The 22,818-nt window shown below is 71.2% G+C and overlaps 1 protein-coding gene across 1 annotated transcript; it reads left to right on the top strand.

The window, feature by feature from the left end:
- Nucleotides 1–503: 503 nt before the first annotated feature.
- Nucleotides 504–21,323, top strand: CARS1 (cysteinyl-tRNA synthetase 1). Its single transcript, XM_084907062.1, has 22 exons — nt 504–588; nt 3,487–3,578; nt 4,969–5,057; nt 5,426–5,522; nt 6,381–6,479; nt 7,619–7,768; nt 9,145–9,285; nt 9,679–9,767; nt 10,377–10,498; nt 11,679–11,791; nt 12,151–12,279; nt 12,559–12,688; nt 13,267–13,370; nt 15,419–15,516; nt 15,649–15,838; nt 16,471–16,539; nt 18,038–18,119; nt 18,615–18,695; nt 19,074–19,141; nt 19,927–19,986; nt 20,533–20,616; nt 20,993–21,323. Exons 1-22 carry the CDS (start codon nt 564–566, stop codon nt 21,125–21,127), a joined length of 2,247 nt encoding a protein of 748 aa, XP_084763188.1. The 5' UTR covers nt 504–563; the 3' UTR covers nt 21,128–21,323.
- Nucleotides 21,324–22,818: the final 1,495 nt, after the last annotated feature.

Raw genomic sequence — 22,818 nt, 5'->3', positions numbered from 1 at the left:
CTTAATTGAGGCGAGATGGGATTTTGTTAGGACAGTGGTCAGCAAACTCATTAGCCCACAGAGCCAAATATCAACAGGATGATGATTGAAATTTCTTTGGAGAGCCACATTTTTTAAACTTAAACTTTTTCTAACGCCACTTCTTCAACATAGACTCGCCCAGGCCCTGGTATTTTTGTGGGAGAGCCACCCTCAAGGGGCCAAAGAACCGCATGCGGCTCACCACACTGGCTTAGGTGGCCGCAGCCTGCTTGGCATCTGATCTTCCTAGTGGGCTGCACCGTTGTGTCCCTGTCTGCTCCGTTTCCTGTCCCCTCGGCCTGGCTTTCTGCCCGAGTCTCCGTGCTGTGTCTATTTCCTCGGTTTCCGGGCTGCCTCGCCTGCAGCCTGGCGCTCCTGCTGGACACCCATCCCGGTCCTGAGGACGCCACTCCAGCCAGCCAAGTCAGAACTACAACTCCCAGAATGCCCCGGACGGTTGTTTAGTGACGGGGACGCGGGGCGGGACTTCCGGCAGTTGCATCAGCTTCGGGGACGCTGTGGCTGGGCATCGGTCCCCCAGGATGGCAGGCTCCTCCGCGGATCAGGGTGAGCGAGCGCGCGTGGTGCCCCCGGGCCGGCGGGGCCCCGGGCCGGAGGGCTGGCCCGGTCCTGGGGCCGGGCGGGGCCGGGTCGGGTCGGACGGAGCTCGCCGGCTCCCGGGTCCGAGGGCAGCCGCGCGGCCACCGGCCCCGAGCCCCGGGCCGGCCGGGCGCCGCGGGACCCGGGAGGCGGCTCCTGACCGCGCAGCCCCTCCTCCGGGCCGCCTGCGGGGCCGGGGCCGGCCGGCTCCGGTGCCCCCTCCCGCCCGCGGGTGCCGCCTCCTGGCGCCCCGGGTCCCGTCCGCCTCCACCCGCCGAGCCGGCTGCCTCCCCGGACTCGGACCCGGGGCGGCCGGGCTCAGCCCTGCCGCTGCCTCAGGACCCGCCGCGGGGTGCGGCCCCCGAAGGCCGAGGGCGCTGTCCCGGCGGAAGAGCGCAGCCTGGTTCTCTCGTCTTTTAGAGAAAAGTGTGTTCTTGGTTCATTTCTTGTCCTTGTTAATTCTCACCCCAGGGTCTTAATCAGTCTTTCCCATTGACTTTTATTTTATTCTTTAAAATACATTTTATTGCTTTTAGAGAGGAAGGGGGAGGAATAGAGAGACAGGAACATCAATGAAGAGGAGAATGATCCATCGGCTGCCTCCTGCACGCCCCCTGCTGGGGATCGGGCCTGTGCCCCTGGCCCGGATGGAACTGGGACCCCTTAGTCCGCAGGCCTGTGCCCCTGGCCGGGATGGAACTGGGACCCCTGTCCGCAGGCCTGTGCCCCTGGCCGGGATGGAACTGGGACCCCTGTCCGCAGGCCTGTGCCCCTGGCCGGAATGGAACCTGGGACCCCTCAGTCCGCAGGCCCACGCTCCATCCATTGAACCAAACCAGCCAGGGTTCATTTTTATGTTTTAGTAATTGACCATAATGATGTGTTTTGTTTTGTTTTTGTTTATGTTTTTATTGATTTCAGAGAGGAAGGGGGAGAGAGAGAGAGAGGGAGAGAGAGAGAGAGAGAGAGAGAGAGAGAGAAACATCCATAATGAGAATCACTGATTGGCTGCCTCCTGCACGCTTCCCACTGTGGATGGAGCCTTTGACCGGAATCGAACCTGGGACCTCTCAGTCCACAGGCCGATGCTCTATCCAGACAATCCAGTCTTTACTGCTGCTCAATCTTGTCCTTCAAAGCCACAGCCCAGCAGCAGACGCCCTGACCTAGATCCCCGCCCCTGAGCGCGGCCTCGTAAACGCCGTCCTCACCGACCAGGAGGCCAGGCGGCCTCACCGAGCCGGAGGCCAGGCGGCTGCACCTGCAGCCACAGAGGGACCGCAGAGCCGCTGCCTCAGGCGGGCGCCCCGTGCGGAGGGATGTTGTTGGCAGCAGCCACCGCGCCTGACCTGCATGCCCGCCTCTGCGTGAGGGGATAGGACTCCTCCGGTCCAGGCCGGGACGGAACCTCCTGAAGGCAGTGTCCCCCGGCCGCCCGCAGCCTCGTGCCCGGCCCGGAGCCGCGCCCACGCTGCCCGCTCCGCGGAGCGGCCGCCTTCATGGGCACAACGAGGACCGGTGCCCGGCCCCACACAGTGACAGGGCTGACCGCTCCCCAGCGCCCCCTGGGGGGGCTCACACTCTCCTTCCCTCCGCCTCCGGCCGGCCTGCCTCTTCACCGTCCTGTCACTGCGAGCCGTCATCGCCCGGGGAGGCCGTGTCCGCGGGGAGGCTGTGTCCGCGGGGAGGCTGAGTCCCCGGGGAGGCTGTGTCCGCGGGGAGGCTGTGTCCGCGGGGAGGCTGAGTCCCCGGGGAGGCTGTGTCCGCGGGGAGGCTGTGTCCCCGGGGAGGCTGTGTCCGCGGGGAGGCTGTGTCCCCGGGGAGGCTGTGTCCGCGGGGAGGCTGAGTCCCCGGGGAGGCTGTGTCCGCGGGGAGGCTGAGTCCGCGGGGAGGCTGTGTCCGCGGGGAGGCTGTGGGGGAGGCCGTGTCCCCGGGGAGGCTGTGTCCGCGGGGAGGCTGTGGGGGAGGCTGTGTCCGCGGGGAGGCTGAGTCCCCGGGGAGGCTGTGTCCGCGGGGAGGCTGAGTCCCCGGGGAGGCTGTGTCCGCGGGGAGGCTGTGTCCGCGGGGAGGCTGTGGGGGAGGCTGTGTCCGCGGGGAGGCTGTGTCCGCGGGGAGGCCGTGTCCCCGGGGAGGCCGTGGGGGAGGCTGAGTCCCCGGGGAGGCTGTCTCCCAGCCTCTCTCCGCGCCCCGCAGGCGGCGGCCCCCGGTTGCGTGCGGGATGGGGGTGGGGGCCCGCTCTGTCCCCCCGAGCTGACCTGCTTTTGCTTTTGCTCCCTCCTGACACGCTGGGGCAGCGGCTGCAATCACCCTGTGACTGTGCCCGCAGGGCGGCTCCCAGGCACCTGCCCTCCTGGCCCCGCCCGGCCCTCTGGACGCGCCAGCTGCCCCCGCGGTGCGACTGCGGTGACGCCGGGAGCCCTGGCCGGTGTGATGACAGGGCAGCCGCACTGGCGGGGCCTGCAAAGCTGCTCGTAAAGGCTCGGGGCGGGCTGTGCCGGGCGGCTCCTGGCTGCGCGGCCGGCTGTGAAGCCGTGTGTGTGATTTATTAGGGCAAAGGCGAGAGGGAGGGACATGAGGGAATGGACGTTCCTGTGTCCGCGTCCAGGGCCCCACCCACAGGCGGCCGGGGGGAGGGGGGCGGTGAGAGGGGTCCCTGAAGGGCTGTGGGGGCTGTGACTGTGGGCTCTGCATGGCGAGCAGAGCTGAGGAGCAGCCGCTGGATGTGGCGGCGCTGGCGGATGCACATGTTCAGCGCCGTGTTGTGCTCATGTATGTTGTTCAGGTCCGTGTCATGCTTGTTGTATGTTCAGGTCCATGTTATGCTCGTTGTATGTTCAGGTCAGTGTCATGCCCCTCTGCCCACAGGTAGAGGCCGGCGTGCGCAGCCCCCGTGGGCCCCCCCGGCCGGCTCCGAGCCCTGCAAGCTGCGCCTGTACAACAGCCTCACCCGCAACAAGGTCAGCAGCCGGCGTGGGGCACGTGGTGTCGCCTGTGGGCTCGGGCCCTGAGTCCGGGCGTGAGCCCCCGCTGCCCGCCGGGAGCCGCCCCGCGGCCGGAGCGCTGTGCCCAAGCCGGCACCGGCAGCCTGCGGGCGCCCGCCCCGTGGCCCGGCCTGCGGGCGGTGGGGGGGTGGGGAGCGGGGGCGGGGCAAGGGGTCCCGCATCCAAGCTGCTCCGTCGGGTGCGGCCGGGGGGTGGTGGAGCCGTGTCTTCCTGGGACAGGACCCAGCACCCCCTCCCGAGGGCCTCGAGGAGCCAGGCCGGGCCTCGGAGCCCCCAGGGGCCCGGCCCCGTGGCCCTGTGACAGCGCTGGTTTTGTGTGTTTTACTGACGTCAGAGAGGAAGGGAGAGGGAGAGAGAAGCATCCATGAAGAGGGAGAATCACGGATCGGCTGCCTCCTGCACGCCCCCACTGGGGACGGAGCCCGCCACCAGGCCACGTGCCCCGCCCGGGATCGAACCGGCCCGGCCGGGGGGTGGGAAGCTCTGAGCCGCGCCGGCGGCTGTGCCAACGGAGGCAGCGTCTCAGCAGGAGGCACAGCCTTCCTCCCGCCTGCGCCCGGAGCGGCGACCGGGGCCGAGAGGGCGACCGGGGCCGGAGAGGGCGACCGGGGCCGAGAGGGCGTCCGGGGCCGAGAGGGCGTCCGGGGCCGAGAGGGCGTCCGGGGCCGAGAGGGCGACCGGGGCCGAGAGGGCGACCGGGGCCGAGAGGGCGTCCGGGGCCGAGAGGGCGTCCGGGGCCGAGAGGGCGACCGGGGCCGGAGAGGGCGACCGGGGCCGAGAGGGCCACCGGGGCCGAGAGGGCGACCGGGGCCGGAGAGGGCGGCCACCTCGCTCAGGAGAGCCGCCTGGCGTCTGCCCGGCCTGCGCCCCGCTCCCCGCACCCCCGTGTGACCTCAGACCCCCCCCCCGGCCCCCCGTGTGACCTCAGACCCCCCCCCAAGCCCCCCGTGTGACCTCAGACCCCCCCCGGCCCCCCCCTGTGACCTCAGACCCCCCCCATCCCCTTGTGTGACCTCAGACCCCCCACCCCCGTGTGACCTCAGACCCCCCCACCCTCGTGTGACCTCAGACCCCGCCCCCCCATCCCCCCGTGTGACCTCAGACCCCGGCCTCCCCCCGTGTGACCTCAGACCCCCCCTCCCAGGTCCCCCCGTGTGACCTCAGACCCCGTCCCTCTGTGTGACCTCAGACCCCCCCCCCGCCTCCCTCCCCCGTGTGATCTCAGACCTCCCCCCATCCCCCCCGTGTGACCTCAGACCCCCCCGCCCCCCGGTGGCCTGGTATGAAGCACTCTGGGGTCCCCCCGGGCCTGGCTCCCTGTGACGCCACGCCTCCGTGTCCGCAGGATGTGTTTGTGCCGCAGAGCGGGCGGCGAGTGACCTGGTACTGCTGCGGGCCCACCGTGTACGACGCGTCCCACATGGGCCACGCCAGGTAGAGAGCCTGGCGTCTCTCCCTTGTTGTTTATGTTTTTATGGATTCAGGGAGGACAGGAGAGGGTGAGGGAGGACATCAGTGATGACAGAACCATTGACCAGCTGCCTCCTGCCCGCCCCGCAGTTCGGGTGGGGGGGTGGGAGGAGGTAGGGGGGCCCAGGCGCTGGGCTACCTGCTGTGGCCGTGGCTGCTGGGGCGGGCTGGGCCGTGGCTGTGGCTGTGGCCGTGGCTGGCAGGGGGCGGGCTGGGCCGTGGCCGTGGCCGGCATGGGGGCAGGCGTGGCCGTGGCCGTGGCCGGCAGGGGCGGGCTGGGCCGTGGCCGTGGCCGGCTCGGCGTGCAGTGGGAGACGGCCTCTCGGCCCCAGGTCCTACATCTCCTTCGACATCCTGCGGCGGGTGCTGAGGGACTACTTCCAGTTCGACGTGTTTTACTGCATGAACATCACAGACATCGACGACAAGGTAACGGGTGCTGGCAGCACGCTGTTTTATTTACTTACGAGGGGCCTGGGGGTGAGTCCTGCAGCGCCCTCTCCCAGTCCAGGACTCCTCAGGGGATGTCCGCAGGCCGGGCTGAGGGACCCCACGGGTGCACGATTGGGGCTGGGAGGGACCCAGGGCATGTCCAGCCTGTCTCGCCGAGTCCGGATCTGCTGGATCCCAGCAGCAAGCTAACCTACCGGTCAGCGTGTCTGCCCCCTGGTGGCCAGGGTGCAGCATAGTTACCAGTCAAATGGCTAAACTAGGCTTTTATACAGATTTCAGTTTCAGTTTTTTTGTGTGTGTGAATCCTTGCTGGAGGATATTTCTCTCCTCCCCCTTGATTTCTAGAGAGAGTGGAAGGGAGGGAGGGAGGTGGGGAGAGTCAGGGAGAGAAACGTTGATGTGAGAAGGACACATCAATTGGTTACCTCCCACTCGCTCTGACCGGGCCGGGATTTAACCTGCAACCCAGGTACCTGCCCTTGACCGGGAATCGAACCCAGCACCCTTTGGGGCACAGGGTAACGCTCTAACCACTGAGCACACCGACCAGGGCAAGGCAACATGTTAAAGAAACAACTTTGGGAAAAGGAAACAGGACGAGGTCAGCCTGAGCCGGTTGGGGTCGCAGTCCAGGCAGACGGAGTCAGACCGCGGAGGCCCGTGACTAGGACCGGGCGGGTCACATGGTGACGGCGGGCCAGCTCGGGCGGTGTTCGCGGTCACTGGTGCCGAGCACTCGGGCTCGGGGACCTCACCCTGGGGGGCCCTCACCCCGGGGCGCCCGCGGGGCCAGGCGTGGCTCTGAGCGGCTCTGAGCGGGGCCTCTCTCGGCAGATCATCCGGCGGGCCCGGCAGAACCACCTGTTCGAGCAGTACCGGGGGCGGCGGCCCCGCCCGGCCCAGCTCCTGCAGGACGTGCGCGCCGCGCTGGAGGTGGGTCCCGCTGCTCCCGGTCCCGGTCACACACGCGTGTTCGCGTGCCGCTGGCCTGGGGTAGGGCTCCTCGGTCCGTCCGGTGGGCGCAGGCGGGCGGTGTGGCTCCTGAGGGAAACCGGGAGCCTCGGCACCCGCGCCGGTGTGCCCGTCCCTGCTGTGGGCCGCCTGACTGCCCGCTGCCCCCCAGCGCCCCTGGCCGGGGCAGAGCTGCGCCGGCCTCAGGTTCGAACCCCGGAGTTCTGCGGAGTTCGCTGAACAGGGGTCCTTCCAGCTCCGCATTTCGTCCTGAATGAGCTGTTAGAGGTCACTGTCACCTGTGAGCACAGCTGACATTACTCAGCATCCCCGCCTTTGGTGATCGGAGGAATGCCTGTGGGTAAAGCCTGGAGTCAGATGGCAGCTCAGCCTCGTTTAGGGAAGGGCCACGTGGCTGGTGGCACCTGTGTCGCCCCCGGCACCGCCTGAGGAGGGCGGCTCTCACGCCCATTTTCTTTTTTTCTTTCTTTTAAGTATATTTTGTTGATTTTTCACAGAGAGGAAGGGAGGGGGATAGAGACTTAGAGACGTCAATGAGAGAGAAACATCAGTCAGCTGCCTCCTGCACACCTCCTACTGGGGATGTGCCCACAACCAAGGTCCATGCCCTTGACCAGAATCAAAACCGGGACCCTTCGGTCTGCAGGCCGACGCTCTATCCACTGAGCCACACCGGTTAGGGCTTCTTTTTAAAGAAAATATATTTTTGTTGATGTCAGAGAGGAAGGGAGAGGGAGAGAGATGGAAACATCAATGATGAGCGAGAATCATGGATTGGCTGCCGCCTCCATGCCCCCCTGGGGATCGAGCCTGCAACCTGAGCATGTGCCCTGTCGGGATTTGAACCCTGACCTCCTGGTTCGTGGGTTGAAGCTCAGCCCCTGAGCCACGCCGGCGGGCGGACTCTGGGCCACTTGGAGGAAAGCTGTCGGGCACTTTGTGGGACGCCCCCTGCTGGAACGTTCCCGGTGTGTGTGTGTGTGTGTGTGTGTGTCCCCGGGACTGGGGAGGACGCAGTCACGGCCGCGGGAGACGGGCCGGGGCCGTGGCCTCCGGGCGAGCCCTGAGCGGGCTCACAGGCGCCTCTCTGCCGCCTCCAGCCGCTGGCGGAGAAGCTGAGCGCCACCTCGGACCCCGACAAGAAGCAGATGCTGGAGCGCATGCAGAGCGCCGTGCAGCTGGCCGCCGGGCCGCTGGAGGACACCCTGCGCGCCGGCCTGGCCGCCGAGGAGCTGGAGCGCCGGGCGCAGGTGAGCGCGGCCGCCGCCGGTGCTCCCCGGTGGTCCTCCTCCTGGCACTCCGAGCAGTGCGCCTCCTGCCCCCACCCCTTCTCCTGCCCGGCTCCCATCCCCCCCTTCTGCCCGGCTCCCACCCCTTCCCACTCCCACCCCCTTCTCCTGCCCCCCTCCCCCTCTCCCCCGCGCCCCTCGGGAGCAGGAGGCAGGCCGGTCGGGTGGGGAGCACCTTCCCTCGGGTCCGCAGGCCCTCCGGGCGTTGAGCGGCAGCCCCTGCGGCAGCGGGTGAGAGGTTAAAGCCGCAAAGAGCTGGGGGGCTCCTGCCGTCCTTACACACACACACCCGCCTCCTCTGCCTCCGAAAGGCTGCCCTGCGGACACCCCACCGGGACCACAGCCACGCCCTGCAGCTACACCCCCATCCCCCCACCCCTGCTTTGCCCTGCAGCCCCATCTCCCTGGGCCACGCCCTGCATCCCCCAGCAGACCAGCGAGGTGGCCCTTGGCCTTCACGCCTGCGCCCCCTGCTGGTCGCCCTCTTTAACCTGTGAAACCTGCTGGGGGCAGTGCGGATGGTGCCCCGGCAGAGGGGACGTGGCCTGGGGCTGGCTCCGGGTGTCAGCCTCTGTCCTCACGTGGCAGGTGGCATGGTGCTGGGTCGGGCCCCGGGCTCGGACAGGGCGTCGCTCGGGCTGAGAGGCCCCGTGGGGGTGCGTGGACGCCGGGGCGCCCAGAGGTGCACTCGGCAGTCCCCCGGCTCCCCCGGCCGATTTAAAGTACAAACTCTACCTACACCAGGGGGGACAGGGGAGACCTCAGAGGTGCGTCAGGGTGCTGCCTCCCGCACCATCGGGGATGAGCCTGGCCGGGAACGGACCCTGACCTCCTGGCTCACAGGTGGACCGTCACCCGTGCCGGCCGGGCCTGGCCTGTTCTGTACGTTTGTTCGGCGCTGTACGGCCCGGCTGTGCGGCCGCCTGGCTGTCCGTGGGCCCTGGAGGCACGTTGGGTGAGGCGTGTGTTCTGTGGGCGCCGTCTCTGTGGCCGCCCCTCGCAGCCAGGGGCCTGCGGGTGTCTCTGCGGAGGCGTGTGGTCTCCGTGTGACCGTGGGCCCGTCTCCTGCGCCTGTAGCTGCGGGCCAGGCCCTGGCGTGAGCTCTTTGCGGTGACTCAGCTGCATCACTGCATGTTCTTACCGTGTGCGGGGGCATCGCAGCCACGGAGAGGGAAACCGGCCGTGGCGTGCACGTTTGTGTGTGTGTGTGTGGCCCCGTGGGCCTCGTGCGTGTGCGTGTGTGTGTGTGCGTGTGTGGCCCCGTGGGCCTCGTGCGTGTGTGTGTGCGTGTGTGTGTGTGTGTGGCCCCGTGGGCCTCACCGTGCCATGCTCCCCAGGCGCTGCTGGACGAGGCCCGGGATGTGCTGTCTGACTGGCTGGACTCCACCCTGGGCAGCGGGGTGACGGACAACTCCATCTTCTCCGAGCTGCCCCGGTTCTGGGAGGCGGAGTTCCACAAGGACATGGCGGCCCTGAACGTGAGTGACCGCTGACCCTGCCCGGCCCCTGCGTCCCTGCCCCGCAGTCCCTGCCCCTGCCCCTTCCCCTGCCCCGCCGCCTGGCCCCACTGTCCCGGCCCCTGCCATCCCGGCCCCTGCCCCTGCCCCGCAGTCCCTGCCCCTGCCCCTGCCCCTGCCCCTGCCCCTGCCCCGCCGCCCGGCCCCACTGTCCCGGCCCCTGCCGTCCCGGCCCCTGCCCCTGCCCCGTCGCCTGGCCCCTGCCCCTGCCCCACCGCCTGGCCCCACCGTCCCGGCCCCTGCCGTCCCGGCCCCGCAGTCCCTGCCCCTGCCCCTGCCCCGCCGCCCGGCCCCACCGTCCCGGCCGGGCGCAGGAGGGCAGCACTGGGGCAGGACTGACCGCTGTGGCCACAGGTCCTTCCTCCGGATGTGCTGACCCGGGTGAGCGAGTACGTGCCCGAGATTGTGCGCTTCGTCCAGAGGATCGTGGACAATGGCTACGGGTGAGCAGCCCAGCCCCTGGCTCCGGGGGGCGGGGTTCCCAGGTGGGGCCTCCCCAGCCCAGTCCGCTCTGGGGCGGGCCCTGCGCTGTCGGAGCTGCCGCGGAGGGGCTGCCGCCGGAGGGGCCGTGGAGAGCACACGGCAGGGCCGGGTCCGGCCCGGCTGAGAGAGGGTCTGGGCCAGGCGCCCTCCTGGCCAGCAGCCGGGAGTGGCACGCCGGGCCCTGTGAGCACCGTCTCCGAGCCCGACCTTGGGTCAGAACTCTGGCCCGGCCCCTCAGTCCCTCTGGGAGCCGGCAGCCACTCAGGTGCGGGGCTCAGGACTGCACCCCACGCTCCCCGGGCGCAGTGACCCGCACCCCTCTCACGCTGGCTCCCCTCCCGCTCCCCCTGCTGCATGCTCACGGACACGCTCCCGGCCGGGGGTGAGGCCTGGCCTCTGCGTGTGCCGTTCCTTGTCGTGTGGGCTCGGGCCGCACGGCCGTGGACTGAGACAGGCTCCGAGCCGGGTGGGCGGCCGCAGCCCGCGGGCCTCGGTTCCGGGTGCCGGGCGGCGGCTCGGGCGGCTCAGGCGGCCGGGGTCTGCCACCTCCCGTGTCCGCTTCTCCCCAGCTACGTGTCCGGCGGCTCCGTCTACTTCGACACGGTCAAGTTCGCGGCCAGCGAGCGGCACTCGTACGGGAAGCTGGTGCCCGAGGCCGTGGGCGACCAGCAGGCCCTGCAGGAGGGGGAAGGTGAGCGGCAGGCGGGCCTGCAGGGGAGGTTCCCAGAGGGCTGTGCGGGCTGTGGACTTGCTTTTACTGACTGACGGGGCAGGACTCGTTAGCCGCCTCCCTCCCTCCCTCCCGCTCCTCGGCTGCGCCTGTGCCCGGCGGGCGGCGGCTGTGGGGGTCGGGATCAGAGCGGTCCTCTGGGTTTCCCGGGCGGCTGTGGGGGTCGGGATCAGAGCGGTCCTCTGGGTTTCCGGGGCGGCTGTGGGGGTCGGGATCAGAGCGGTCCTCTGGGTTTCCCGGGGCGGCTGTGGGGGTCGGGATCAGAGCCTCTGGGTTTCCCGGGGCGGCTGTGGGGGTCGGGATCAGACCAGGACTTCGCCAGCTGGACGTGGCCCCGCACCTGGGCAGAGCGCCCAAGGCGGGCCTGCCCTGCACAGCAGGCACAGTCAGAGGGACATACAGTCAGGGGGAAACACAGTCAGAGGGACATACAGTCAGCGGGATGCGCAGTCAGAGGATGCGCAGTCAGAGGGACATACAGTCAGGGGGACACACAGAGGGACACACAGTCAGAGGGACGTGCAGTCGGGGACAGTCGGGGACACACAGTCAGAGGACGCACAGTCAGAGGAACGCGCAGTCAGGGGGACACACAGTCAGAGGGACGCGCGGTCAGGGCGACACACAGAGGACACACAGTCATCTAGGGACAGTCAGGGATGCACGGTCAGGGGGACAGAGGACGTGCAGTCGGGGACACACAGTCAGAGGGACGCACAGAGGGACAGTCGGGGACGCACAGTCAAAGGGACAGTCAGAGGCACGCACAGTCAGAGGGAGGGACACACAGAGGGACGTGCAGTCAGGGGGACAGAGGACGCGTGGTCAGGGGACACACAGAGGACGTGCAGTCAGGGATGCACGGTCAGGGGGACAGAGGACGTGCAGTCGGGGACACACAGTCAGAGGGACGCACAGAGGGACAGTCGGGGACGCACAGTCAAAGGGACAGTCAGAGGCACGCACAGTCAGAGGGAGGGACACACAGAGGGACGTGCAGTCGGGGACAGAGGACGCGTGGTCAGGGGGACACACAGAGGACGTGCAGTCAGGGATGCACGGTCAGGGGGACAGTCAGAGGACGCGGGGTCGGGGGACGCACAGCGATGGCGTCAGGCCACGCTGACCGCCCCGCCCACAGGCGACCTGAGCGTCTCCACGGAGCGCCTCAGCGAGAAGCGGTCCCCCAACGACTTCGCGCTGTGGAAGGCCTCCAAGCCGGGGGAGCCGTCCTGGCCGAGCCCCTGGGGGAAGGTGAGCCGGGCGGGCGGGCCGTGGCTGCGGGGACCCCCCCCCCTCACCCCCCTGGGCTCTGAGCCTGAGGGCTCCGGCGAGGCCCCTCTGAGCCCCGGAGCCGTGGGGGCGGGCCGGCCGTGGGCTGCGGGGACCCCCCCCCCAGGGCTCTGAGCCTGAGGGCTCCGCGAGGCCCTCTGAGCCCCGAGCCGCGGGTGAGGGTTTGGGGTGGCGCCCCTGAGCAGGCCCCGGGACCCTGCCGGTGGGCCCCTCGCTTTGGGGTGCAGCGCCCCACATGCTCTGGGAGCACAGCTCCAGGTTGGGACGGTGGGGAGGCAGCCGGAGGGCGGCCCCTCGGTCACCGGGTCCTTGGGTCCTAGGGCCGCCCGGGGTGGCACATCGAGTGCTCGGCCATGGCGGGCACCCTCCTGGGCGCCTCGATGGACATCCACGGCGGCGGCTTCGACCTCCGCTTCCCCCACCACGACAACGAGCTGGCCCAGTCCGAGGTAGGCGCCCGGGGAGGGGGGTTGGGGGAGAGGGGGAGCTGGCCAGTGGGCGGGCAGGAGTAGAGCCTGGCCCCATGCCGGGGTCTGCCCTGGGGCTGGCCCCTAACTGCTTAGGCTGGTTTCCCACACGTGGCCTGGCCGTGGGCGCAGACAGGCCTGGGCTGGAGCCCCGGCCCCTCCTGCTCGTCCCCTCTGAGCCCGGGGCCCCCATCCCCCGAAAGGCCCCCCCACAAGCAGCCGCTGGGACTGAGCCCCCCGCTCCCGCCCCGCGCCCGGCAGGCCCACTTCGAGAACGACTGCTGGGTGCGCTACTTCCTGCACACGGGCCACCTGACCATCGCCGGCTGCAAGATGTCCAAGTCCCTCAAGAACTTCATCACCATCAAGGACGCCCTGAGGAGGCACTCCGGTGAGCGCCGCCCTCGGCCTGGGCCATGAGGGACGGGACGGGCACGGGGGCCGGGCGGGCATGGGGGCCTGGCGGGGACGGGACGGGACAGGACGGGGGCTGAGGACAGGACGGGCACGGGGACCGGGCGGGGACGGGACGGGCATGGGGGCCGGGCGGGGACGGGACAGGATGGGCACGGGGGCTGGGCGGGGACAGGACAGGACGGGACGGGGACCCGGCGGGGACGGGACGGGGGCCGGGCATGGACGGGACGGGATGGGACGGGGGCCGGGCGGGACGGGATGGGACGGGCACGGGGGCCGGGCAGGGACGGGATGGGACGGGCACGGGGACCCGGTGGGGGACAGGACCGGACGGGCACGGGGGCCGGGCGGGGCGGGGATAGGACGGGATGGGCACGGGGGCCATGGAAGGGGATAGGGACGGGGACAGAGGACGGGGCTGGGGGCTGAGTCCGGGGCCGGGGCTGGGGCTGGGGCCAGGGCCGGGGCCGGGGCCGGGGGCTGGGGATGGGGACAGGGACGGGGCCGGGCGGGACCCTCAGGACCATGAGGCCGTGGCTCCTGTCCCCGCAGCGAGGCAGCTGCGCCTGGCCTTCCTGCTGCACTCCTGGAAGGACACGCTGGACTATTCGAGCAACACCATGGAGTCGGCCCTGCAGTACGAGAAGTTCATGAACGTGCGTTCGGGGCGCGGGCGTGGGGCGGGGGCGGGAGGGACCCGCCGGCCTGGAGCAAAGGAGCGAAGGAGCGTGTGGCCCCGGCGGTGGGCGGTTGTGCCATGCCGTGCCGCGTGGGGCCTCAGCGCGGCTGCTTGGCGGGGAAGGCGGGTGGGGGAAGGCGGGTGGGGGGAGGCGGGTGGGGGAAGGCGGGCGGGGGGGAGGCGGGCGGGGGGGAGGTGGGTGGGGGGGAGGCGGGTGGGGGGGGAGGCGGGCGGGGGAAGGCGGGTGGGGGAAGGGAAGGCGGGCGGGGGAAGGCGGGTGGGGGGAAGGCGGGCGGGGGGGAGGCGGGCGGGGGAAGGCGGGTGGGGGAAGGGAAGGCGGGTGGGGGAAGGCGGGCGGGGGGGAGGCGGGCGGGGGAAGGCGGGTGGGGGAAGGGAAGGCGGGTGGGGGAAGGCGGGCGGGGGGGAGGCGGGCGGGGGAAGGCGGGTGGGGGAAGGGAAGGCGGGTGGGGGAAGGCGGGCGGGGGGGAGGCGGGTGGGGGAAGGGAAGGCGGGTGGGGGAAGGGAAGGCGGGTGGGGGAAGGGAAGGCGGGGGGGGGGAAGGCGGTGGGGGGAAGGCGGGTGGGGGAAGGCGGGCGGGGGGAAGGCGGGGGGGGGGGAAGGCAGGGGGGGGAAGGCGGGGGGGGGAAGGGAAGGCGGGTGGGGGGAAGGCGGGTGGGGAAGGCGGGTGGGGGAAGGGAAGGCGGGTGGGGGAAGGCGGGCGGGGGAAGGCGGGGGGAAGGCGGGCGGGGGAAGGCGGGCGGGGGGAAGGCGGGCGGGGGGAAGGCGGGCGGGGGGAAGGCGGGCGGGGGGAAGGCGGGCGGGGGGAAGGCGGGCGGGGGGAAGGCGGGCGGGGGGAAGGCGGGCGGGGGGAAGGCGGGCGGGGGGAAGGCGGGCGGGGGGAAGGCGGGGGGGGGAAGGCGGGGGGGGGAAGGCGGGTGGGGGAAGGCGGGGGGGGAAGGCGGGCGGGGGGAAGGCGGGGGGGGAAGGCGGGTGGGGGAAGGGAAGGCGGGCGGGGGAAGGCGGGCGGGGGAAGGCGGGCGGGGGGAAGGCGGGTGGGGGAAGGGAAGGCGGGTGGGGGAAGGGAAGGCGGGTGGGGGAAGGCGGGCGGGGGGAAGGCGGGCGGGGGGAAGGCGGGCGGGGGGAAGGCGGGCGGGGGAAGGGAAGGCGGGTGGGGGAAGGCGGGTGGGGGAAGGCGGGTGGGGGAAGGCGGGTGGGGGAAGGGAAGGCGGGTGGGGGAAGGCGGGCGGGGGGAGGCGGGCGGGGGAAGGCGGGCGGGGGAAGGCGGGTGGGGGAAGGCGGGCGGGGGGGAGGCGGGCGGGGGAAGGGAAGGCGGGCGGGGGAAGGCGGGCGGGGGGAGGCGGGCGGGGGAAGGCGGGCGGGGGAAGGCGGGCGGGGGAAGGCGGGGGGAAGGCGGGCGGGGAAGGGAAGGCGGGTGGGGGAAGGCGGGTGGGGGAAGGGAAGGCGGGTGGGGGAAGGCGGGTGGGGGAAGGGAAGGCGGGCGGGGGAAGGGAAGGCGGGTGGGGGAAGGCGGGTGGGGGAAGGGAAGGCGGGTGGGGGAAGGCGGGCGGGGGAAGGGAAGGCGGGTGGGGGAAGGCGGGTGGGGGAAGGGAAGGCGGGTGGGGGAAGGCGGGTGGGGGAAGGGAAGGCGGGCGGGGGAAGGGAAGGCGGGTGGGGGAAGGCGGGTGGGGGAAGGGAAGGCGGGCGGGGGAAGGGAAGGCGGGTGGGGGAAGGCGGGTGGGGGAAGGGAAGGCGGGCGGGGGGAAGGCAGGGGGGGAAGGGAAGGCGGGTGGGGGAAGGCGGGCGGGGGGAAGGCGGGTGGGGGAAGGCGGGTGGGGGAAGGGAAGGCGGGTGGGGGAAGGCGGGCGGGGGAAGGCGGGGGGAAGGCGGGGGGGGAAGGGAAGGCGGGTGGGGGAAGGCGGGTGGGGGAAGGGAAGGCGGGGGGAAGGCGGGCGGGGGAAGGCGGGGGGAAGGCGGGGGGGGAAGGCTGCCCCCGCGCTGATGCTCCCCCCCCCCCCCCGCCCTCAGGAGTTCTTCCTGACGGTGAAGGACCTCCTCCGAGCCCCCGCGGACGTCACCGGCCGGTTCGAGAAGTGGGGGGAGGAGGAGGCCGCGCTGAACGAGAGGTGAGGCCGGGCGCGGGCCTGTGGGTCTGTGGGTCTGTGCCCCCCTCTGCCCCCGCCCCCCCCGCAGCGACCTGAGGCCATGGGGCCCCCACAGCGACCTGAGCCGGGCCCCCGCCCCCCTCGCCCGCTCAGCTTCTTCGACAAGAAGACGGCGGTGCACGAGGCGCTCTGCGACAACGTGGACACGCGCTCCGCCCTGGAGGAGATGCGGGCGCTGGTCAGCCAGTGCAACCTGTACATGGCCGCCCGCAAGGCTGCCCGGAGGCGGCCCAACCGCGCCCTGCTGGAGACCATCGCGGGCTACCTCACCCACCTGCTGCAGGTGAGCCCCGCCCCCTCCCTCCCCCCTCCTCACTCCCCCTCCCCCTCCGCCTTCCCCCCCTTCACCCACCTCACCCTCCTAATCCCCCCACCTCACTCCCCTCACCTCACCCTCCTCGCCCCGCCCCCGCTGGAGAGCATCGCGGGGTACCTCACCCACCTGTTGCAGGTGAGCCCCGCCCCCTCTCCCCCTTCTCCCTCCCCCTCCCTCCTCCCCTCTCCCCCCCTTCACCCACCTCACCCTCCTAATCCCCCCACCTCACCCTCCTCGCCCCCCCGCTGGAGAGCATCGCGGGCTACCTCACCCACCTGCTGCAGGTGAGCCCCGCCCCCCTCTCCCCCTTCTCACCCCCTCCCCCTCCCCCTCTCCACTCCCCCCATTCTCCCTCCCCCTACCACCCTCTCCCCCTGCTGGAGAGCATCGCGGGGTTCCTCACCACCTGCTGCAGTGAGCCCAGGCCTGGCGCTGAGCGATCACACCTGTGCACCTCGGCTTCCCTCCATCTTGGTGGGAAGCAGACCAGAGGCCCCGCACCCGGGCCGGGGCTGTGCCAGCAGCACCTGGGCGCCTCCCCAGCAGCCGGGGTCCGGCGGCCGTCTCAGGACCTCCTCCCACGCCCCTCTCCCCCCTAGATCTTCGGGGCCATCGAGGAGGAGAGCGCCCTGGGCTTCCCCGTCGGGGGGCCCGGAAGCAGCCTGAACGTGAGTACGCCCGCCCGGGACAGCCCACGCCAGGCCCTCCCGCACCGGCGTCCGCCTCTCCGCTCCCGTGGGGCGGCCGTGGGCCCCGGGACCGAGCCTCGGTCAGGCACCCGGCTGTGCTGGGCGTGGGGCGCCCTCCCTGCGGACGGCAGCCCGGCCTCCCTGCCGCGGTCTGTCCTCGGAGCCCGCTCCGGGAGAGGCCAGGCCAGAGGGCCCAGCCCGTGGCAGGTGGTTCTCACTCGCACCCGCGCCGCGTGACCGTGTCCACTCTGATCACGTGAAACGTGTGTCCCATGGCCTGTGCGTGCGAGAGCTCCCCGCAGACACGGCTCCCGGTGAGGACCGCACTGACCGCACTGGCCAGGCTCGTCAGGAGGCGCCCCTCCCCGGCCGGCGTGGCTCCGTGTTAGAACAGGTGGAGATGCTGAGGCCTCAGGCCTGAGGGCGGGACCTAGAGGAGTGGAGGCAGGAGCCGGGGAGCCAGGGAGGGGCGGGAGCCAGCAGGGAGCCGGCCCAGGCAGCCCCCAAACCGCTGCTGACGTCACCCCCTGGGGCCCGCTGTGACGTCACCGCCTCGGAGCCCGCCGTGACATCACTCCCTGGGGCCCGCTGTGACATCAGCGCCTCTGAGCCCGCCGTGACGTCACCCCCTGGGGCCCGCTGTGACATCACCGCCTCGGAGCCCGCCGTGACGTCACCCCCTGGGGCCCGCTGTGACATCAGCGCCTCTGAGCCCGCCGTGACGTCACCCCCTGGGGCCCGCTGTGACGTCACCGCCGGGCCGGGGCCGGCTCTCGGAAAGCCCCAGCTGCTCGTTCCCGTGCACGGGACCCGACGTTCCCCGTCTGCAGAGCCTCCGAGGACAGCCTCCCTTTCACCTTCGCCAAATGCCCCGTGGGGGCCGGGGGCTTCAGTGGCCGTGGGCGCGGGTTCCCAGAATGCCTGTGGGCCACAGGACGTGGCTGGGTGAGCCTGCCGGGCCCAGGGCTGCCGCGCAGTCCATGCCATTTCAAGTTCTCGGCTCACTTCCAACCCTGGACGGTGTCAGGAGCCGGGAGGCAGCTCAGCCCCGAGTGGTGCCCGTGCTGGGGCCGCTGCTGTGGCCCAGCCCAGCCCTGAAAGCCTCCGCCCGCTCCGCCGGGCTCCCCGGCCGCCGGCAGACGTACTGAGCCCGGAGCCCGGCCCCGCAGGGTCACGGCCCGGGGCCGGGGCCAGGGCCAGGCCCAGGGGTGCAGGGGCCCCCTGTGCCCCTCACCAGCCTTGCTGTCTGTTGGGTGGCATCGGGTCAGGCTGTCGCCTGGGAAGTGGGGCAGGTGGAACAGTTTCCCCACCACCCCTCCCGCGCGGCCTGCCCAGTGGCCATGCGCTCCGTGGCCGCCCCGTCTGCCGCGGGTTCGAGGGAGAGCAGGGCGAGCGTGTGTGGGGCAGGAGGAGGGGTATGGCCTGTGAGGGCCGGAGGCGGGACCGAGGGCGAGCCCTCAGGATCTCCTCCCCGCAGCTGGAGGGCGCCGTCATGCCGTACCTGCAGGCGCTGTCTGAGTTCCGGGCGGGCGTGCGCAGGATCGCCCGCGAGAGCAACGGTGAGCTGCCGGCCCTCCGGGCGGGCCCGGGCCAGCCCTTCTCCCTGGGCGTCCGTCACGGAGGGCGCGCCTGGCCCTACCCCCTGGGCCTGGTAGTCCCGACACCCACCCTCGCGCCCAGGTGCCCTGTGCCCTCCTGGGTGGCCTCCGCACAGCCCAGAGCGAGTGGGCCCCGGGCCCGGCCCAGCTGCCTCCCGCAGGACTGCGGCCGCTAGGGGCCGCTCTGGGCCCGGGAGTGCGTGGTGAGCCTCTGCCACGGGCAGCATGTAGTTCCCGTGGACCCCAGCTTTTCCCTGCGTGGCTCCCGGGCCTGTCTGTGCAGCCCCAGCAGCGGCCGCTCTGGAGGTGCTGAGCCAGGGCCCCCTGCTGGGTCCGTGTCCGGCCGCTCCGTCTGCCGGGCGAGCAGCTCTGCTCCCTCCGGGGCTCGGGCGCCGTCCGGTGGGCTCGGGCGCCATCCGGTGGGCCCGGCCTCGCTGACTCGCTCCTCCGCTCCAGTCCCCGAGGTGCTGCGGCTCAGCGACGCCCTGCGGGACGACGTCCTGCCCGAACTTGGGGTGCGGCTGGAGGACCACGAAGGTGGGTGCCGCCCGCCACCCCTGGGACTCGCTGCGAGGAGCTCTCGCCAGGACCGCGGGCGCTGGGGGAGGGGGTGGGGGAGGGTGCTGGGGGGAGGGCCACCTTCCTAGTGCTGTTGTGGGACAGCCCGTGTCACGTGCTGTCTGCGTGTCACGTGCTGTCTGCGAGGCTCAGAGACAGCGTGAGGGCTCACGGGTTCAGGGGACTTGTGCTTCGTGACTGTTTTCTGTCCCGAGCGGCGAGCAAGGGGCCCACCTGGCTTCTCCCCAGGGGCCCCGGGGGCCGGGCGGGGGTGTGGCGAGCGGGCGGCCGTGGGGCGTGCGGGGCGGCGGGACAGACCGACACCAGGCCTCAGCGCTCCGGCCGCTTGGGTTGCAGGCCTGCCGACTGTGGTCAAGCTGGTGGACAGAGAAACGCTCCTGAGAGAGAGAGAGGAGAAGCGGAGGGTGAGTGGAGCCGCGGCGGTTTAGCTGTTTGTACGTTTTAAAGATTCACATTCTACTGCTCTCGGAGGACGGGAGAGGGAGGGAGCCACAGACATGCCGGTGATTGGGGAGCATCAGGGACCGGCTGCCTCCCGCAGCCCCCTGGGGATCGAGCCTGCGACCCGGCAGTGCCTGTCTGGGAATCCAACTCTGAGCCCTGAGCCGCGCCGGCCGGGCTCCACTTTATTAAACGCCAGGCCTCACACGTTCAGAGCGGAACGCTGGCACAGGTGACGGCAACTCGATAGCAAACAGAGACGTCCTCCGAGGGGCCTCAGACAGCTCCGGGCGGGAGGGAGGCCGTCCTGGGAGATGGTGGAGCCAACCTGCTCAGCCACACCTGCTCCTGCCTGAGGGGTGTCTCCCTTGTCACCGGGTACAACCGTCCCCCCAAGAACCCATGCCCCCATGGCCAGGGTGGAGCCAGGCCGGGCCCCTGGAGGGCCTTGGTGACCCACGGAGGGAGTGGCCGGGACACAGCGGTGCCAGAACTGCACAGCCAGGGGGCCCTCGGGGTCACATGAGGGACCCCGCACCCCACCCTGGCTGTCCTCCGGACCCTCCGGCCGGCGTGGTGTTGGTGCAGAGCAGGGCTGGGCACCCCGAGGCCCGTGGCCCGCCAGGCCTGGGTGCTCCGGAGCCCGTTCCTCCCGGTGGGCAGGCCGTCCCCATGCCCGGGGCAGGCCGTCCACACCGGGGCAGCGGGAGCTCGGGGGCAGACCTGGTTACCGTGCCCTGTGCCCCAGGTGGAGGAGGAGCGGAGGAGGAAGAAGGAGGAGGCCGCCCGGAAGAAGCAAGAACAAGAGGTACTGCTCTGTGTGGGATCAGCCCTGTGCCTCCGCCCCAGCGGCCCCGCCCGGTCCCCGCACCCCCACGGGCTGGAGCGGCCCACTGCTCCCAGAGAGGCACGGCCTCGCTGCTCCTCGCCCCTCGCCTGTCGGCAGCATCGGCGCTGGGGCGGGGCGGGGAGCGGCCCGTGTGGCTTCGTGCAGTGGCCCGTGTGGCTCCGTGCAGCGGCCCGTGTGGCTCTGTGCAGCGGCCCGTGTGGCTCTGTGCAGCGGCTCATGTGGCTCCGTGCAGCGGCCCGTGTGGCTCCGTGCAGCTGCCCGTGTGGCTCTGTGCAGCAGCCTGCGTGGCTCTGTGTGGCTCCGTGCAGCGGCCCGTGTGGCTCTGTGCAGCGGCCCGTGTGGCTCCGTGCAGTGGCTCCATGCGGCTCTGTGCAGCAGCCCGTGTGGCTCTGTGCAGCGGCTCATGTGGCTCCGTGCAGCGGCCCGTGTGGCTCCGTGCAGCGGCCCGCGTGGCTCTGTGCAGCGGCCCGTGTGGCTCCGTGCAGCGGCCCGTGTCTGTTGCAGGCGGCCAGGCTGGCCAAGATGAAGATCCCGCCCTGCGAGATGTTCTTGTCCGAAGGCGACAAGTACTCCAGGTTTGACGAAAACGTAAGAACCACTTCTCCCCAGAGCGGGGTCCCCTGCCAGCGATGCAGGAACGGCACCTGGGGAGCGGGTCTTGTTTGGGGCGCAGCCGGGGGAGGTGGGGTCCTCTGGCGCCTGGGGCCCAGGGTGCTGGGGCTGAGCCGAGGGGACCGCCTGGGACTCGGGCCTGTCCCCGAGCTGGCAGGTGTGCTGCCGCGCCAGGCCCCTCACGGCCCCTCGGCCTCCCGCCGGCCCCTGTGTCCCTGCATCCCGGGAGCCGGCGCCCGGCCCGGAGCGTGGCTGTCGGCAGGTGCCCCGAGGGCGGGCGGGCGGGCTGCTGGCAGGACGGAGCCGGTGAGCCGGTGGGCCCGGTGCCCGGCTGACCGCCGTGCTGCCGCAGGGACTGCCCACACACGACACGGAGGGCAAGGAGCTGAGCAAGGGCCAGGCCAAGAAGCTGCGGAAGCTCTTCGAAGCCCAGCAGAAGCTGCATGCCGAGTACCTGCAGATGGCCCCGTGCGGGGGCGCCCCCTGAGCGGGCGGGGGTGGGGGCAGTCCCCACGGCCGCTGCCCTCTGCCCGCGGTGACTGTCTCTCTGCCCAGCGGCCGTGGGGACTGCGGCCCGGCCCCGGCTCCGGCCGCTGGCGCTGTGCCCGCGGCGCTGTGCACGTGCTCACGGCGGCCTCGCCGGGCCTGTGGCTCCGGCCGAAATAAAGCCTTCCCACCGCGAGGCCCGCACTCTCTGCCGCGCCGCCTGCTCAGCAGGTCACCCAGGAGCCACCGGCTGAGCTGCCAGGAGTGCCCGCGTGCAGAGGGGACCTGCTGACCGCGCGTGTGGCACGAGAGCTGTGAGCAGGGAGCGCCGGCTCAGCGCTGGGCCCGGAGCCTGCCGGGGCCTCTGTCCGGTTCCCTTGAGTCAGCGCTGCAGCCTGTCGCAGCCGTCCCCCTCGGCCTCCGCCGCCTCCGCCACCTCCGCCTCCCAGGCTGGCTCTCGGTGGACCCTGGCCTCTGCCCAGGGCGCCCTTCCTGGCTGGGGGGAGGACTCCACGCGCAGGGCGGCCCCAGGTCTCCGGGCCCTCACCTCCCCGTCCCTGAACTTGCTCACGGGGCTCAGGATCCTGACGGCGGAGGGTGCTGGCCCAGCTGGGCCGCCCCGGGCCTGGAAGCTGGGCCACGGAAAGCTCTAACCCACATGTGTCAAACACAAGGCCCGCGGGCCAAATCCAGCCCGCCAGGCCTTGCAATGTGTCCCGCACCGCGCTGTCATCACTGCACTCCGCTGTCAGTTTATGACATTGTCAGTTTATGACTGTTCAGTAAACCATTCGGCCCTCGATTTAGGCTGGATTTTAGATTTTGGCCCCTTCTCTGATTGAGTTCGACACCCCTACTCTAACCGGACAGTCAAGGGTCCAGGCTGCCTGTCACTCCGTCAGCCAATGCAGCAGACGGGTCGAATCGTACGAGCGTTTATTCCGATCCTGCCGCTGCAGGGAGAGCAGCAGGTCACCCACAGACATCTCTGCCCCTCCCCACGCCCCCCCCCCCCCATACGCCAGCTGCGTGTTTGGGGCGGAAGGACAGGATTACGTGGGAAGTAGGAATTGCAGGCAGGGGGAAGCGGCACGGGGTGGTCATTACAGGGCACAGGCATGCGGGCTGGGGGGGTCATACATGGGCCGGCACCCCGGGACCAGACTGCAGGCACAGGGCTGGGGTAGTGAAGTGCAGGTGCCTCCGGGACCAGGTTGCTTCGGCCACGAGGTGGCAGTCTTCCCGTGATGGTAGGCAGTTCTCGCAGGAGGATGGGCTGCAGTCCCACGTGGCCTCCGTCCCAGGGCTCCGCTCCCAGCCCGGCTAGAGGAGCTTCCTCTGAGCGGAACAGCGCCATCCCCGGTCCCAGAGCAGGACATGTTTCTCATCGTTGTGGCTGGTCCCCAGTATTCTCTCTGCCCCTCCCAGCTCTCAGGGCGACGATAAGGTCATGTTGGGGAGCACCCGGTATCCGGTGCCAGCGATGCCCACTGGGACAGCGCCTCCGGTGGCCAGGGGGTCGGCTGGGCCGGCTGGCACCGTGGCAGGAGGCCCACCGTGGTGGGTTTTCCTCGCTCCCGAGACGCGGACGCCCCCGTGGAAGACAGAACCTCTCATCTAGAGGCAGTGCCCCTGAGGGCGGGGGCCTGGGCCATTGGGGGCTGCCTCTGGGCTCCTGCTCTGCGGGTGTAG

The sequence above is a fragment of the Pipistrellus hanaki genome, assembly GCF_964339955.1.
Source record: "Pipistrellus hanaki genome assembly, contig: scaffold_39, whole genome shotgun sequence".
Lineage (NCBI taxonomy): Eukaryota > Metazoa > Chordata > Mammalia > Chiroptera > Vespertilionidae > Pipistrellus > Pipistrellus hanaki.
This window is presented reverse-complemented; position numbering and strand designations above follow the sequence as displayed.

Excerpts from the sequence above, each read along its gene's own strand:
- CARS1 (XM_084907062.1), top strand. The coding sequence starts at position 564 with ATGGCAGGCTCCTCCGCGGATCAGG. Across the intron at positions 5,058-5,425 it reads TCCCACATGGGCCACGCCAG|GTCCTACATCTCCTTCGACA; the intron begins GTAGAGAGCCTG and ends TCTCGGCCCCAG. Across the intron at positions 20,617-20,992 it reads ACTCCAGGTTTGACGAAAAC|GGACTGCCCACACACGACAC; the intron begins GTAAGAACCACT and ends GTGCTGCCGCAG.